Raw genomic sequence first — 13,896 nt, forward strand, 5'->3', positions numbered from 1 at the left:
GGCGGGGTTCCCTCTCTCTCCCCAGTGTCTCGTGTCCCCGAGGCCCCTCCGCCCCCCGTGCTGTGGCCGTGTCCGTGCCCCGGGGGGGGGGGTAGGGGGGGCAGAACTGCGCTCCCCGTTCCGCTCCAGCTCCGGGGTTTGCATGGGAGAATCCTCTTTCCACGATGCCGCTGGGCGACGTGGCGTGGGGAGAGGAAAGACGGTGGGGGAGCCCTCGCCCCCGACTCTTGGTCGGCCTCCCTGCCCTAGGCGTCACTCAGTGATCACGGGTAAAGAGAACTGTTTCAAAAAGCTCCCGTGTTGACTGATTTATTTATCAGGACCTAGCAACCAACCACCTCGAGGAGTTCAGGCCCCTTCTCCCTCAGACACCACCCGCGTTCCCCGGTGCCCAGAGGATCCAGATCCGAGGCCTGACAATGAGGTTTCGGGGAGCACGTTTATTCAGAGAAATAAATATGGCCCGTGGAAAGGGGTTGGAGGGCCAGGGAGATGTATCTGCGCCGCAGCCGTGTGTCTGGGTTAGAGTTCCGGAGTTTCCAGCATGTCTGCCAGGGCTCTGGAGAGAAGGACGCAGAGGTTGGACAGCCGAAGTGTCCAAAGCTCACACCAGGGCGCTTAGAGATCGTTAACCTGCCCATTTCACCAAGGGGGGACTAGAGGCTCAGGGTTGTCCAATAATTCATAGCGGGACAACACCTTTCTAAACGGGGCCCTTAAACATCCCTCCTCCATACACTTACTGGTACAGGGACGAGGAGAAATAGTCGACGTAGCTTCCTGTGGGAGAGAAGAGGCTTGAGGGGTACACCACGGGTGAAATTGGGGGCCACTTTTCACTCAGTCCAGGATCAGGACTAGCTCCGCCCCCTTTTCTGGATTCCTTCCCCCAAACTAATTCCTTCTACAGGGACTCCTTCCTTCCTCCTGGCTCTAAGTGTTCTAAGTGTTCCCATTCTCCAATAGCCCCACCCCTCGCCGCGTCCTTCGAATTCCACTTGCTTTGGCCCCAACCTCTTGGTTGTTCTAGGCTCACCCCCTCAATCCGAACCTCTTAGGTTTTGGCACCTATCCCCAACCTTCCCTCTGCCCGGCCCCGCCCCTCCGTGCTCCTCCCGCTCGTCACAGAGTCCCAGCCTTGGCCACGCCTCCCCACATAGCCACGCCCCATAACCTTCCAGCCTGCTCCTCAGGTTGGCTCCACCCACTAGGCCCCGCGGCCTAGAAACCTTCACCAGGTTTCTTCTGGGCCCCAACCATGCTCACCCGGAGTGCAGACAGTTTCGCAGACCAGCGGGCAGAGGTAGCAGAACTGGCAGTGCTGGGGGCGGGGATGGGGAGAGAGAATGAGCGGTAGGAGGTGGTCAGGGGCGGAGTTAGGATGGGGCGTGGGCCGTACTTGGGTAGGAGGCTAGCTAGGTGGAGGTTAAGGTCAGAGGCAGGATCGGGTTTGGAGTCAAGGCTGCATCAGGGGTAAGGGGTTAGGTCAGTTTGAGGGCAGAGGATTTGGGGCTGGGGGTGCTCAGATGGTCCCGGGCCATCCGGAAACCTGGTGGATCCCTGAGTCTGGGGGAAGTCTCACCTGGCACTGGTCGCAGTGCTCTCCCATGTTCTCCTCGTCACAGTGACAGTTCTCACATTCAGTGCATCGCTGGGGACCAGAGGAGCCTGGTTAGGCAGAGACGTTTGGGAGGCACCCGCCAGTCCTCCACCCTGACCGCTGGACATATCCCCAACTTCTCAGCCTCATTACTTCTGACACTGAGCTCAGTATCTTCCTCCAACCTGCTTAAGCTGCTTCCCACCCCCTCATTTCCCTGTTGCAAGGCGCCCCGACGTCCCCTTGTCACTGTGGGCTGGACCTTTGGGTACTCTCCTCACCCCCTCTCTTCCTATTCTCCCCATAGCCTGTCAGTCTCCAGTCCTGTCCCACCTCCCTCGGCTCTGCCTTGAACCCTCCTCCCTGTCCCCACATCTGCAAGTGCAGCTCAGGCCTCACCCTCTCTTTCCTGGACCACTGTCCCAGGCTCCTCCCCAGCCTCCTGGCCTCCAGTCTGTCCCCCACTTGGCCCCAGAAGTGTCTCTGTTTACTCAGGCCCATTGCTCAGGGCCCTCCCAAGGCACACCAGAGCCCTGGAACAAACTCTAGGAACAGCTTGGTGGATGGAGCTGGGTTGCGGACATACATTGCAGAAGGAGCAGTAGGCACAAAGGGACCCTGGCTGGTAGTTCCCGTACTCCTGGGCGTCCTGCTGATCTGTGGGGACAAGAGGGCAGCGGTGACCCAGGCTGACTCCGCTCCTCCCCACCCCCATCATCCAGTCAGATCACTTACCCATGTCCTCACCACTCTCCTCTTCACTGGAGGCACCTCCAGACACCTCCCTCCTGGCCAGTGGGTTGGGGATGATGGTGAAGGGGAGCTCATCCTCCTCCAGCCCCTCCTCCTCATCTTCTTCCTCCTGGTGGTCTTGGCTCAGTGGGACCCAAACCTCAGCCCTCTCTTCCCTCCTGTCATCCTTCTCTTCTTCCTCCTCCTCCTGGCTCAGGCTGAGGCCATGACCTTCCTCCTTGTCTTCCTCATCCTCCTGGTCCAGGCTGCCATGGTGGGTGCCTTCTCCTCCCTCCTCTGAACCTTCATCATCTTCTTCATGGGAGCTGTGATCCTCTTCCTTCTCTTCCTCTTCCTCCTCAGAATCACTCTCCCTTAAATGGCTTCTATCCTTTACCCCCATGTGTTCTGGGGGCTGGTGGCTAGTCTCCTCTTTGATGGACCCTCTGTGGCCAGTCCCTTTATCTCTGTGGCTTTGCTGCCTGTGGCTGGGAGCCTGGTGGCCAAGCTTGGCAGAGATGTCCTCATCTTCCTCCTTGGGGACTCCGTGGTGGTGATGGCCAGGAACTGCTCTTTCATATTCCTCTGGGAAGTCCTCCTCCTCAGCGCTCTTGTGGCCTTGGGGTTGGTGGCTTGCAACATGGTGGCTGAACTTGACTGTGATCTCCTCCTCGTCCTCCTCCTCGTCGTCTCCAAGGCCATGGTGGGTATGTCTGGGAACCTGGTGCCAGTGTTCAGTGGACACATCCTCATCCTCATCTTCCTTGTCTCTGTGGCCTTGATGTCTGTGGCTAGGGATATGATGGTGGTGTTCATCTGAGACATCTTCATTGTCTTCCTTCCCATGGCCTTGACTCCTGTGGGTCTGGTGTATGTACTCAGTGGAGACATCATCATCATCTTCTTCTTCTTCTTCTTCTTCACGGCCTCGGTGTCTGTGGCTGGGGCCATGATGGTGGTGTTCATCTGAGACATCTTCATCCTTTTCCTTCCCATGGTCTCGGTGTCTGTGGACCTGGTGTCCATACTCAGTGGAGACATCCTCCTCTTCCTCTTCTTCATCCTCCTCTTCTCCATGGCCTCGGTGTACATGCCTGACGATATGATGGTGATGCTCACTGGACACAACTTCGTCTTTGTCCTCATCTTGATGGCCATGGCTCCCGTGGCTGGGGAAATGGTGCCCGTGCTCAGCTGAATCATCCGCGTCTTCATTCCCATGGCTTCTGTGCCCACGGGCTTGCTGAGCATGCTCTGTATATTCCTCCTCATCAGAGATGTTCTCATCTCCCACCTTGGGGCCTTGGTACCTATGGTCTTGGGATTCTCTGGAGACATCTTCGTCCTCTTCTCTGTGGTCTCCGTGGCCCCAGAAATGATGCCCACTCTCCGTGGAAACATCCTTGTTCTCATCTCCGTGGCCTCTATGGCTGTGCGTGGGGTGGCCAAACTTGCCCGACGCGTCCTCTGAGGGCCCCGAAGCTCCTGCATTGTTGTTCCAGTTGCTGGGCCCCGGCCCAGCCCCTCTCAGCTGCTGGGTCACGGCAGTGGGGAGAAGCAGGCTGACCACTGCAGCCCAGAGGAGAGAAGTGTGCAGCCATGGCCCACAGTGGCCCATGGGGACAGACAGGCAGCAGAGCTTCTCCCAGGGCTGGCTCCCACTGTGGCTATGGCTATGTGGATGAATGTTGGGGTGCTTGTCCCTTTTGGGCTCCTTCTCTTTCTTTCTCCCTGTGTTGTTCCTTTGCTGTGTCTCTCTCGGCCTCTGCCCTCTGGCCCTCACAGCCAGGCCCTTTGAGGCAGTCTCCAGAGCCCCTTACCCTCCTCTCCGGCCCTCCCTCCCACTTCCCAGCCAATAGGGTCTCTCCCCTCCCCTCTCTGTGGCTAAATTTACTCTCAGCCCTGAGTTATTCTGGGTCAGTCCCCACCTGCCCCTCCCCTCCTGCTCCTCCTCCTCCCAGCTGGGGAGGGGGTGGATGAAGGGGTCTCTCCTTGGCCAGGAGAGAGGAGCCAAGGGATTTGACTTTGGGTTGCCAACAAGTTCATGTTTGGCAGCTGCGAAGACAATGGCTAGATTTTTAGTAGGCCAATTTGGGGGGAGCCTGGGCCATGGGGGAGGGTAGCAGGAGGGATGTATCTGAGGGGAGAAACCCCTGCCAAAGAAGGACTGGAGGTTAGATTATGGGGAGTTTCTGGCCAGAATGGGCTACTTTGCTGAGAAGGTGGATGCCAATATGGAAGCCCTGGAATGGCGTGAAAGGAATTTTGCTCCAGCACACGTACCCATGACCTCCTGTCCCTGGAACTCAGATCTGGGGGCAGGGGATGGTGCCAGGCCAGGGCTATAAATACAGCGAGGGGGGGCAAGGGGCTCAGGTTACCCAGGAGGCCGCAGCTGTCCCTGTCAGAGAGCTGTCAGGAGACACGTGGCCCTGCCTGTCCGCATATCAATACCTCCCACTCCTCATCCTGTCACCGTCGCCCTCGCTCTTTGGGTTCCCATCCTTCTTTATGGGTCTCCCTCTCTCTGTCATTGTTTCTTCACCAGCTCTCTCTCAGGGTCCCTGTTGCCCACCTCCTGAGGATTCTGTCCCCTTCTCCCTCTCACTCTGAGTGTCTGCCACCCATCCAAACCTTTCTCTCTCTCTCTGTCTTTGGGTCAATGTAGCGCCCCGCCAATCTCTGTTCCCCCTTTCTGATTCTCTGCCCCCACCTAAGTCTCTGTGTTTCCCGCCCCCCATCCCCCGACCTGGGTCAGTGTGCCCTCTCTCTCATCGCTGGCATTTCCTCTTTGGGTCTCTGTCCCCTCTCCCTGGGTTCCTGTCCCCCTCTCCCTGGGTCCCTGCCCGCCTCTCTCTGGGTCCTGTCCGACCCTTTGCCCCGCCTCCCGCTCTACGCTTCTCCGAGACTCCCCGCCCCCCAGACCTGGCCCCGCCCCAGGCTGGGCTGGGAAGTGGCGGATCCGGTTTGTCCAGGGCGCATCTAGAACCTGGGTTGGTGGAGGGAATGCAGGGAGCCGGATAGGTTGCGGTGGCTGCGGCAGCATGGTGGGTGCGGAGAAGGAGCAGGTACAGCGGCCGGTCCCGGGCCTGAGGGAACAGGGAGCTAGGGCCTGGCCTCCTGGTTTCCAGAGAGGAGGGTGCTTGAGACCCAGATTCTTGGGTCAGACAAAGGAAGGGGTTGCTGGGGACCCGGACTCCAGGGTCCTTGGGGACGGATTGGTGAGGGGGTTGGGGGGGTCGAGTCTCCTGAGTCTGGGAGAGGAGGGCACTGGGGTCCCGGACTCCTGGCTCTCTGGCTAGGGCGCGGGTGGGTCACTCCGTGACCCATAGGACCGAACTGGATCAACCCCCCCCACTCCTTGTTCCTGTCTCCAGAGCTGGATCCCCAAGATCTTCAAGAAGAAGAAGTGCACGACTTTCATCGTTGACCCCACAGATGCGGGGTGAGGAGTTCGCCCCGGGGACAGACCCCAGAGTGTCCCGGGTCCGCTGACCCCACCCACCGCAGACCGCGCCCTTCGGTTCCTTCCCTTCCCCAGCCTTGTCAGAGCCGATACTCCCTAGGGCGTTTCCTGGTGGCTCTCTACCTCGGGGAGGGCTTGGGTCAGTCTGCAAACACTTCCAATTTCCCATCCTCCCGCTCAGGGTCAGTGTTCAAGCCCCAGGGCTGGGTTCTGTTTTTTTCCTTCCCCGTGTGCCTTCTGTGTGTCTCTGCCTCCTGGTGTCACTTTCTCTGTCTTTCTTTCTTGGCTGTCTCTGTTTCATTCATTCACTTGTTCGTTCGTTCCTCCAAGAAACTCTCACTCAGCACTTCCAAGGGGGCATTATTTTCAAGAGCACAGGCCCTGCCAGGGTTCAGATTTCAGCTGGGACACGTGCTGTGTGGCTTCAGGCAAATCATTTCACTTCTCTGGGCCTCATCTATCATCTGGGCATAAAAACAGGCTCTATTTCCTGCGGATATTGTGAGAATTAAACAAGTTACTGCTTGAGATATTTCTGAAACAGTGCCCAGCACATAGTAAGCACTGGAAAATATGTCCATAGGAACCACCGGAAGGTAGCAATTACTAGCATGTGTAGGGCCTGTGCTTGTGCTGGGTGGCTGGGGGGTGGGGAGTGGCCACCCTTAGGAGCTCCTGGCCTTCAGTGATGGTCTCTCAAGTGGGTTCTGGCTTTCTAGTGTCCTCAAGGCAATCTTTGGGGTATGGGAAATGTCAACGTTCCTAATTTAGTGTGTGTTTTATTATGACTATATTAGTGCAGGATGGCTTGAATTATGTATAAATAAACGTATATATTATTTGGGGGTGAGTGCTCAAAAACTTTTACTGATGGAAAGGGCAGTCAAGGAAGTTTAGGAACCTCTGGTCTGGTGGGAGGAAGATGATTCTAAGGCAAGGAGATGGGAGCTGCAAAGGACAAGCCACTGGGCCCAGTGGGAGCCAAGAGGAGGCATCTGGTTAAGTCCGGGGAGGGGACACAGGGTGTCGCCAATGGCTTCTGGAGGAGGAGGGGCTAATGAGGTGACATTGGAAGGTGATAAAGTTGGAGTTTGACAGTTGAAGGTGGGTTGGATTCCAGGAGTGGGAACAGCAAGTATAAATTGCCCCCTGTTGATGATGTGGCTTGCAAATGGGGCAGAGTTCAAGGTGCAGGGAGCATCTGAAAGACGATATCAAGCAGGAGGGCAGGGCCAGAAGTCACACAGCCTTAAATGTCACCCCGAGGGGTTGGGACCGTGTCTTGGTGTTCTGGGGAGCCATGGGAGGGGCAGGGTCAGCTCTGGGTGTGGAAAGATGCTCTGAGGGCCACGTAAGGATGAATAGTTCAGGAAGCTGGGGAAGAGGCTGGGCAAGGGGCAGGTGGGAGGAGAACAGGCCTGAGGCAGGCCAGGGCTGAGGGGACACAGAGAGGTGGGGACGGGGCAAAGATTCAGGGGCAGGAGCTTGGGGACCGATGGATTTGCAGAGTGAGAGGGGAGAGGGGAGGATGGGCCCAGACATCTGGTCTGGGGCCTGGGAAACAGTGAGCTTGTCCCCGAGATGGGAACCCAGGTGCATGAGTAGGTTTGGGAAATGTCACCCAGCTCAGAGTGGGACTTCGTGTGTGGGAGGGGCCTGGGGGAGCCAGGGGCGTTGCAAACCTGGCTCAGGGACTCAGGAAAGGTCTGTGACTTCCATCTAAGATTTGAGAAGTCCTAGCTGTAGGTGGTAATGGAAACTGGAAGTAGGATGGGGGGAAGAAAGTGTAAAATCAGAGGAGGTTGCAAACTGGCAATTCTATGGCCAATGTTTTTTTTTTTTCTTCCATGGAAGAGGATTGCTAAAAACTTGTCTCTGAATGCTTCAAGACAGACATGCTGCCTCAAGTCAGCACAGCCTCCGGCACATCCACTTATAATTTTCCACCTGATGCTTCTTTCTCTTACGTTACCTGCCTGGCCCTTGGGGGCATTGAGTTTGAGACCCATGTAGGGAAGGCATGTGGTCCTGGCTCTGGGGAACACCTACACTCAAGGGAGGCACAAAACAAGAGAAAGCCACAGATGAGGCAGAGACAGAGCAGCCAGGGGAACGGGTGTGCTCTGCCAAGGAAAAGGTTTTCTAGAATCAGCCTTTTAGCTATGACCAGTGCTACTTTGTCTGAGTCAAATGAGACCTGAATAGAAGCCACTGTATTCGGGGACGTGCAGGTAATTGCTGATTTTATCAGGAACAATTTCGGTTTCAGTGGCCACACAGAGAAAGGGGGGGTAGGAGATGAGACGGACAGAGGGGGAGTCTGCCAGTGCTGTCTACCAGAATTTTCTGCAATGGTGAAAATGTTCTATATCCACATCCAATATGGCAGCCATCGGCCACATGTGGCTCCTGATCACTTGAAATGTGGCCAGAGCAACTGAGGAACTGAATTTTTAATTGTATTTAATTTTAATTTATTTGAATATAAGGAGCACGGTGTGGCTAGAGGCTACTGTACTGGACAGTTCAGGTTCTGGAACATTCCATGAAGAAATTTTGCCCGGAAGGGCTCGTGAGAAGTAGATGGACAGGAATGAGGGGGGTCCAGGGACGGGGTTGAGATGGGTGAAAGGATCAAGTGGGTAAACTGAGGCATGCCAGGACCCTGGAGGTAGACTCAGGAAGACGGAAGGGTGTATCCTATAGTTCTCACTGTGCCAGGAGCTGGTGTATTCTGTTTGGATTTGTTGGCCATTCTTTTAGTGACTTTACAACTCTTGTCAAATCCATGGACCACCTGTGCTATTCTTTCCATAAAATTAGTCCTTAAATCATGGCTCACTCTGTTTACATAAATGCAGGTCTCCCCTGATATTTGAATCCCTTCTGGAATCAGGGACCAAAGAGATTTAGATACATTTTCAAATAAATCCTTCATCTCCCAAACCCGTGTTGCTTCCTGTTTTTAAACTCAGGTGCCAATCCCATTAGGTGACAAGGAATACTTGTGTATTTATTTAGGGGGAAAAAAGTTTCATATGTGATCACCATAAATGCAAAATCTGTTCCATTTGCCACAAAGAGAAAGAAACAAGGCATAAAAGACAATCACAATGAAAACCAAATAAAAAGTATTTACCATCTAAATGGATGCTGTTGCCAGCCCAGTTTTCTGAGCATGAGGCCAGCTTTTCTCTGTTCAAAAGAGAAAGTAAAGAGTTAGGCATTAAAAATATTCTAGCACCCGCTGAGCCTCTCTCCTTGACAGTAATCAGGAGAGCTCAAAAAGGAATGACTTTCTCACTGTGTTGTTCAAGGTTATTTAAAGCTCTGTGTGGAGTTCACGGAGACTGGATCTGGTATGCGGCCCCCATTTTAGGAAATGTTGTGTTATTTCATTGGCTTCTCATAGTTCTATGACGTAGGCTGTGCTATCATTGTCTTTCCATTTGAGGTGGAAATTTAGGCTCAGAGAGATGAAGCTACTTGCTCAAAGTCACACAGCTGCCTTGGCCTCTAGTGCATGTGTGCTCTGTGAATCACTCTCTTGATTTTCCTTTTCATGTGAATATCATCTGTTTGAAATGGGGGCAGCAAGGACATCCCCGATGGCCCCCTGCACTTTTCCACCTCAGGCCCTGAAGGCAACAGTGAGTGTGGGGCCTGGTATGTAGACCTCCCTGCTCAGGTGCTCTTGAGCCACTGTGGCTTCCTGCTGGTGGGTGAGGTGACTGTGGTTGTTCTGCCCCAGTCTCTCCCTCAGGCTGGTCAGAACCGTGGAGGGCCAGTGCCAGGGTCAGTATGGATTGTGAGCTCCCCTAGAGGGAGATGCAGAAATATGGACATTTCTACAGGATGCTTGGGGTCGGTGCGGACACCTCTGGGCTTCATCCTCCTCCTTCCCCTCCCCCCTCAGGGGGACCTTGTGCCAGTGTGGGCAACCCCGGTGTGCCCACCCATCGGTGGCTGTGGAGGATGCATTCGGGGCAGCCATGGTGACCGTATGGGACAGTGACCTGCACACCACGGAGAAGCCCACAGATGCCTTCGGAGACCTGGACTTCCTGGGTGCCGGGCGCAAGGCCAGCAATGTGAGGCTTGCATGTCTGGGCAGGGCCAGGGTTGACCAGTGGGGCTGCATGCCTCAGGGGCTCCCGGAGCCAGGGTCTGGGGGTGTCCCAGCTGAACGCTGTGTCTCCTCATTTGCCCATCCCTATCTTCACCTCTCCTGGATCCCTGTCCCCTCCACCACTGTCTGTCTTTTCTGAGCCTGTCCCCCTCTCTCTGGGTCTCTGTCCCCCTCTCTCTGGTCTCTGTCCTCCTCTCTCTGGGTCTCTGTCCTCCTCTCTCTGGGTCTCCATCCCTCCCCTCTGGGTCTCTGTCCCCGTCCCCCCTCCCCCCATCTCTGTGCTCCTCTCTCTGCGTCTCTGTCCCTTTCTCTCTGTCTCTGTCCCCCTCCCCGTGTCCCTTCCTCTTGTGTGTCCACAGTTCCTCCGGCTCTCTGACCGCACGGATCCAGCTACAGTTTATAATCTGGTCACGAACATATGGGGCTTCCAGGCCCCGAACCTGGTGGTGTCAGTGCTGGGGGGGTCGAGGGGCCCCACCCTCCAGACTTGGCTGCAGGACCTGCTGCGACGCGGGCTGGTGCGGGCTGCCCAGAACACAGGTGACTGAGGGTGGGCAGGGGCTCTGCCTCCTGGGCCGGGGCCAACTGCTCCCCCATCTCCCCCACTTCCCTGGAATTCTGTTTTCCCCCCATCCCGTCTTCGTGTGTGGGGTTTTGTCTCACTCTCTAGTCTCTCTCTCTCTGTCTCTGCACTCCTGTGTGTCTCTGGACCTCACCACCAGTCTGTGTCGCTGTGTAGGGGCCTGGATTGTCACCGGAGGGCTGCACAAGGGCATTGGACGGCATGTGGGTGTGGCTGTGCGGGACCACCAGATGGCCAGGACTGGGGGCAACAAGGTGGTGGCCATGGGCGTGGCCCCCTGGGGTGTGGTTCGGAATAGACACACCCTCATCAACCCCAAGGTGGGACCCAGGGTCTTGGACAAGGAGGGGGCTGGGGGCCTGGACTCCTGGGTCTGAGGGAGGAGGGGCTGGGGACCTGTAGTCACGGGTCTGAGGGAGGACAGGGCTGGGTGTCTGGTCTCCTGGGTCTGAAGGACGAACGACTGGTGTCTGTCCTCTTGGCCCTGATGGAAAGACTCCCTGGTCTTGCCACTTGTCCCCCAGGGCTCGTTTCCTGCGAGGTACCGGTGGCGCGGTGACCCTGAGGATGGGGTCCAGTTCCCTCTCGACTACAACTATTCGGCCTTCCTCCTGGTGGACGACGGCACCCACAGCCGCCTGGGCGGCGAGAACCGCTTCCGCTTGGGCTTCGAGTCCTACCTTGCCCAACAGAAGACGGGCGTGGGAGGTGAGTGGCTCCTTCCACTGGGGATTCACAGCCCAAGGCTCAGGATCCCAGTGGTCAGATCTGGTTGGAATTTGGGGGTTGCGGCCAGGGGGAGTTTCCTGTAGTCAAGTGCCTTCTCCCATCATTTGCTGTGTTTGAAAAAATCATTATCTTGAAATCTACAATACCGAAAGGTGGACAGCTTGATGAATTTTTAACAAACTGAACCCACTTATGCAACCAGCACCCAGATCAAGAAACAGAATAATACCAGCCCCCAGAGGCCTTCTGCCCACACCCAAGAGCCACCCTATCCTGCTTGTCACAGCATAGAGTAGTTCTGACCGTGTTTCATATGAATACAATCACACCAACCCCATGTTTTAAATTCTGCCTTCTCATATTCGACATTATTTCTGTGAGATTCATCCATATCATTGCATGAACTGTAGTTTGTAAATAACCCATGGATCAAAGAAGGAAAAAAAAAAAAAGAAGCTAGAAAATATTTTGAACTGAATGATAATGATGTTATGACATACCAACACTTTGGGGATGCAACTAATGCAGTACTTAGAGGGAAATCTGTAGACTTAAATGCTTATCTAAAATGAAAAGAAAAGAAAGGTTGAAAATCAATGATTTAAGTCTCCAATTTAAAAAAATCCTAGAAACAGAAGAGCAAATCAAATCTAGAGAAAGTAGAAGCAAGGATATAATAAAGACAGGGCAGAAATCACTAAAACAGAAAGAAATGCCCAATGTAGAAAGTCAACTAAACAGAAACCTGCTTCTTTATGAACATTTCCTGTATTTTAAAAAGTGTCCATTTAATTCTTTTTTTTTAAAAGTATTTATTTATTTTTGGCTGCGTTGGGTCTTCGTTGCTGTGCGTGGGCTTTCTCTAACTGTGGCGAGCGGGGGCTACTCTTCGTTGCAGTGCACGGGCTTCTCATCGCGGTGGCTTCTCTTGTTGTGGAGCATGGGCTTCAGTAGTTGTGGCTCGTGGGCTCCAGAGCGCAGGCTCAGTAGTTGTGGCGCACCGGCTTAGTTGCTCCACGGCATGTGGGATCTTCCCGGACCAGGGATTGAACCCGTTTCCCCTGCATTGGCAGGCGGATTCTTAACCACTGCACCACCAGGGAAGTCCCCCATTTAATTCTTAAACTTTACTTAGCTTTTTGGCAACTTTAATCTTATTTTTAAAATTATCTTTTTGGGGTGTAAACTGACTTTTTTGGGGTGTATAATTCTGTGAGTTTAGGCATATGTAGAGATTCATGTCCACAGTCAGGACATAGACCAGTTCTGTTACCATGAAGGCATTCCTTTTGTACCCAGCCCCTGGCAGCTACTGATCTGTTTTCCATCACTCTAGTCTTCTCTTTTCCAGAAGATAAATAAATGGAATAATATAATACATGACCTTTTGAGACTGGCTTCTTTCACTCAACATAATATTTTATGGCAGCTTTAATATGTGTTTATTGGAGCTAATCAAACCATGCGAAGGTAGATAAGGAAATTCATATCATTGCCTGAATTGTAGTTTGTAAATAACCCACTGGTCAAAGAAGAAAAAAAAAAGACGTTAGAAAATTCCCTTCCCAGCTCCAATCCCTTCTATTGGGGTAATCTGTGTTATATGGTTTGGAGTTAATCCTTTTATATCTTTGTCTATGCTTATAAAATCCTATGCTCAGTGGTGTTCCTTTCTCTCTTTTGTACTGTACGTATACATATCACTCTCTTACAACCATCCCTTTTAGATACAAATTACTCTATCTTGTATCTCTTTTTTTTTTTAATTTTTATTTATTTATTTATGGCTGTGTTGGGTCTTCGTTTCTGTGCGAGGGCTTTCTCCAGTTGCGGCAAGTGGGGGCCACTCTTCATCGCGGTGCGCGCGCCTCTCACTATCGCGGCCTCTCTTGTTGCGGAGCACAGGTTCCAGACGCGCAGGCTCAGTAATTGTGGCTCACGGGCCTAGTTGCTCCGCGGCATGTGGGATCTTCCCAGACCAGGGCTCGAACCCGTGTCCCCTGCATTGGCAGGCGGATTCTCAACCACTGTGCCACCAGGGAAGCCCTGTATCTCCTTTTAATAGTTGCATGATATTCCTTGGTAATGGTTGTACCATCTGTTATTTAAATTTTTCTCAATTGGTGGATACTTAAAGTGCTATCAGTGTTTGGCACTACAAACAATGCTGAATAAATATCTTTGTATGAACATCCATAATTACATCCAGGTGTTTTAAATTCTATACAGTAGATCCCCCAAGTGAGATTGCTCTGTGTGTATACTAATAGATAGTACTAGATAACTTTCTAAAAGTGTGTAGCAGTTTTCACTCTCATCGAGAATGTGTGAGAGTTTCCTTTTCTGTCCAGTCTTAACCGGCTCTGGATACTCTTGGTTTAAATTTTTTTTTTGGCAAATTTGATGGGTAAAAAGTGACATGCCACTTTTCATTTGATTTTTTAATTTATCTAACCACTATTAAAAGATATAAACATATATTTTGTTGGCCAATCAGATTTCCTCAATTATGAACTGTCTATTCATATTCTTTGCACATTTTTGAATTGGGTTATTTCTTTCTTGTCTTTTTGTAAGAATTCTTTGTATCCTGTCCTTAGTAACACTTTGACTGTTAGATGTAAAATTTTTAAAAGATACTTTAATTATGGTGTCTA

The 13,896-nt window shown here is 53.0% G+C and overlaps 2 protein-coding genes across 6 annotated transcripts in view; one reads left to right on the plus strand and one right to left on the minus strand.

Moving 5' to 3' along the window:
- Positions 1–444: 444 nt before the first annotated feature.
- Positions 445–4,110, minus strand: HRC (histidine rich calcium binding protein). The gene is made up of 6 exons (XM_061173375.1): positions 2,336–4,110; positions 2,187–2,257; positions 1,583–1,651; positions 1,267–1,321; positions 744–780; positions 445–559 (listed from the first exon to the last, which is right to left on the minus strand). Exons 1-6 carry the CDS (start codon positions 3,948–3,950, stop codon positions 523–525), a joined length of 1,884 nt encoding a protein of 627 aa, XP_061029358.1. The 5' UTR covers positions 3,951–4,110; the 3' UTR covers positions 445–522.
- A 1,182-nt stretch (positions 4,111–5,292) lies between these two features.
- The window catches only part of TRPM4 (transient receptor potential cation channel subfamily M member 4), a 36,165-nt gene continuing 27,561 nt past the window's right edge, over positions 5,293–13,896 (plus strand). For 4 of the 5 annotated variants that reach the window (XM_061173130.1, XM_061173132.1, XM_061173133.1 and 1 more), the window contains exons 1-6: positions 5,293–5,400; positions 5,710–5,777; positions 9,715–9,889; positions 10,287–10,467; positions 10,667–10,830; positions 11,035–11,218. In XM_061173130.1, the coding sequence (XP_061029113.1) occupies positions 5,377–5,400; positions 5,710–5,777; positions 9,715–9,889; positions 10,287–10,467; positions 10,667–10,830; positions 11,035–11,218 (796 nt within the window). In that variant the 5' untranslated portion in view covers positions 5,293–5,376. The remainder of the gene's footprint in view (positions 5,401–5,709; positions 5,778–9,714; positions 9,890–10,286; positions 10,468–10,666; positions 10,831–11,034; positions 11,219–13,896) is intronic. The other variant, XM_061173131.1, reaches the window with a different exon arrangement.

The sequence above is a fragment of the Eubalaena glacialis genome, chromosome 18 (assembly GCF_028564815.1).
Source record: "Eubalaena glacialis isolate mEubGla1 chromosome 18, mEubGla1.1.hap2.+ XY, whole genome shotgun sequence".
Lineage (NCBI taxonomy): Eukaryota > Metazoa > Chordata > Mammalia > Artiodactyla > Balaenidae > Eubalaena > Eubalaena glacialis.

What these genes read in the sequence shown, in the direction of transcription:
- HRC (XM_061173375.1), bottom strand. Translation starts at nt 3,950, where the DNA reads ATGGGCCACTGTGGGCCATGGCTGCACACTTCTCTCCTCTGGGCTGCA. An exon ending in AGCACTGCGACCAGTGCCAG is followed by an intron (nt 1,322 to 1,582) that starts GTGAGACTTCCC and finishes CCCCGCCCCCAG; the next exon opens with CACTGCCAGTTCTGCTACCT. An exon ending in TTCTCCTCGTCCCTGTACCA is followed by an intron (nt 560 to 743) that starts GTAAGTGTATGG and finishes CCTTCTCTCCAG; the next exon opens with AGCCCTGGCAGACATGCTGG.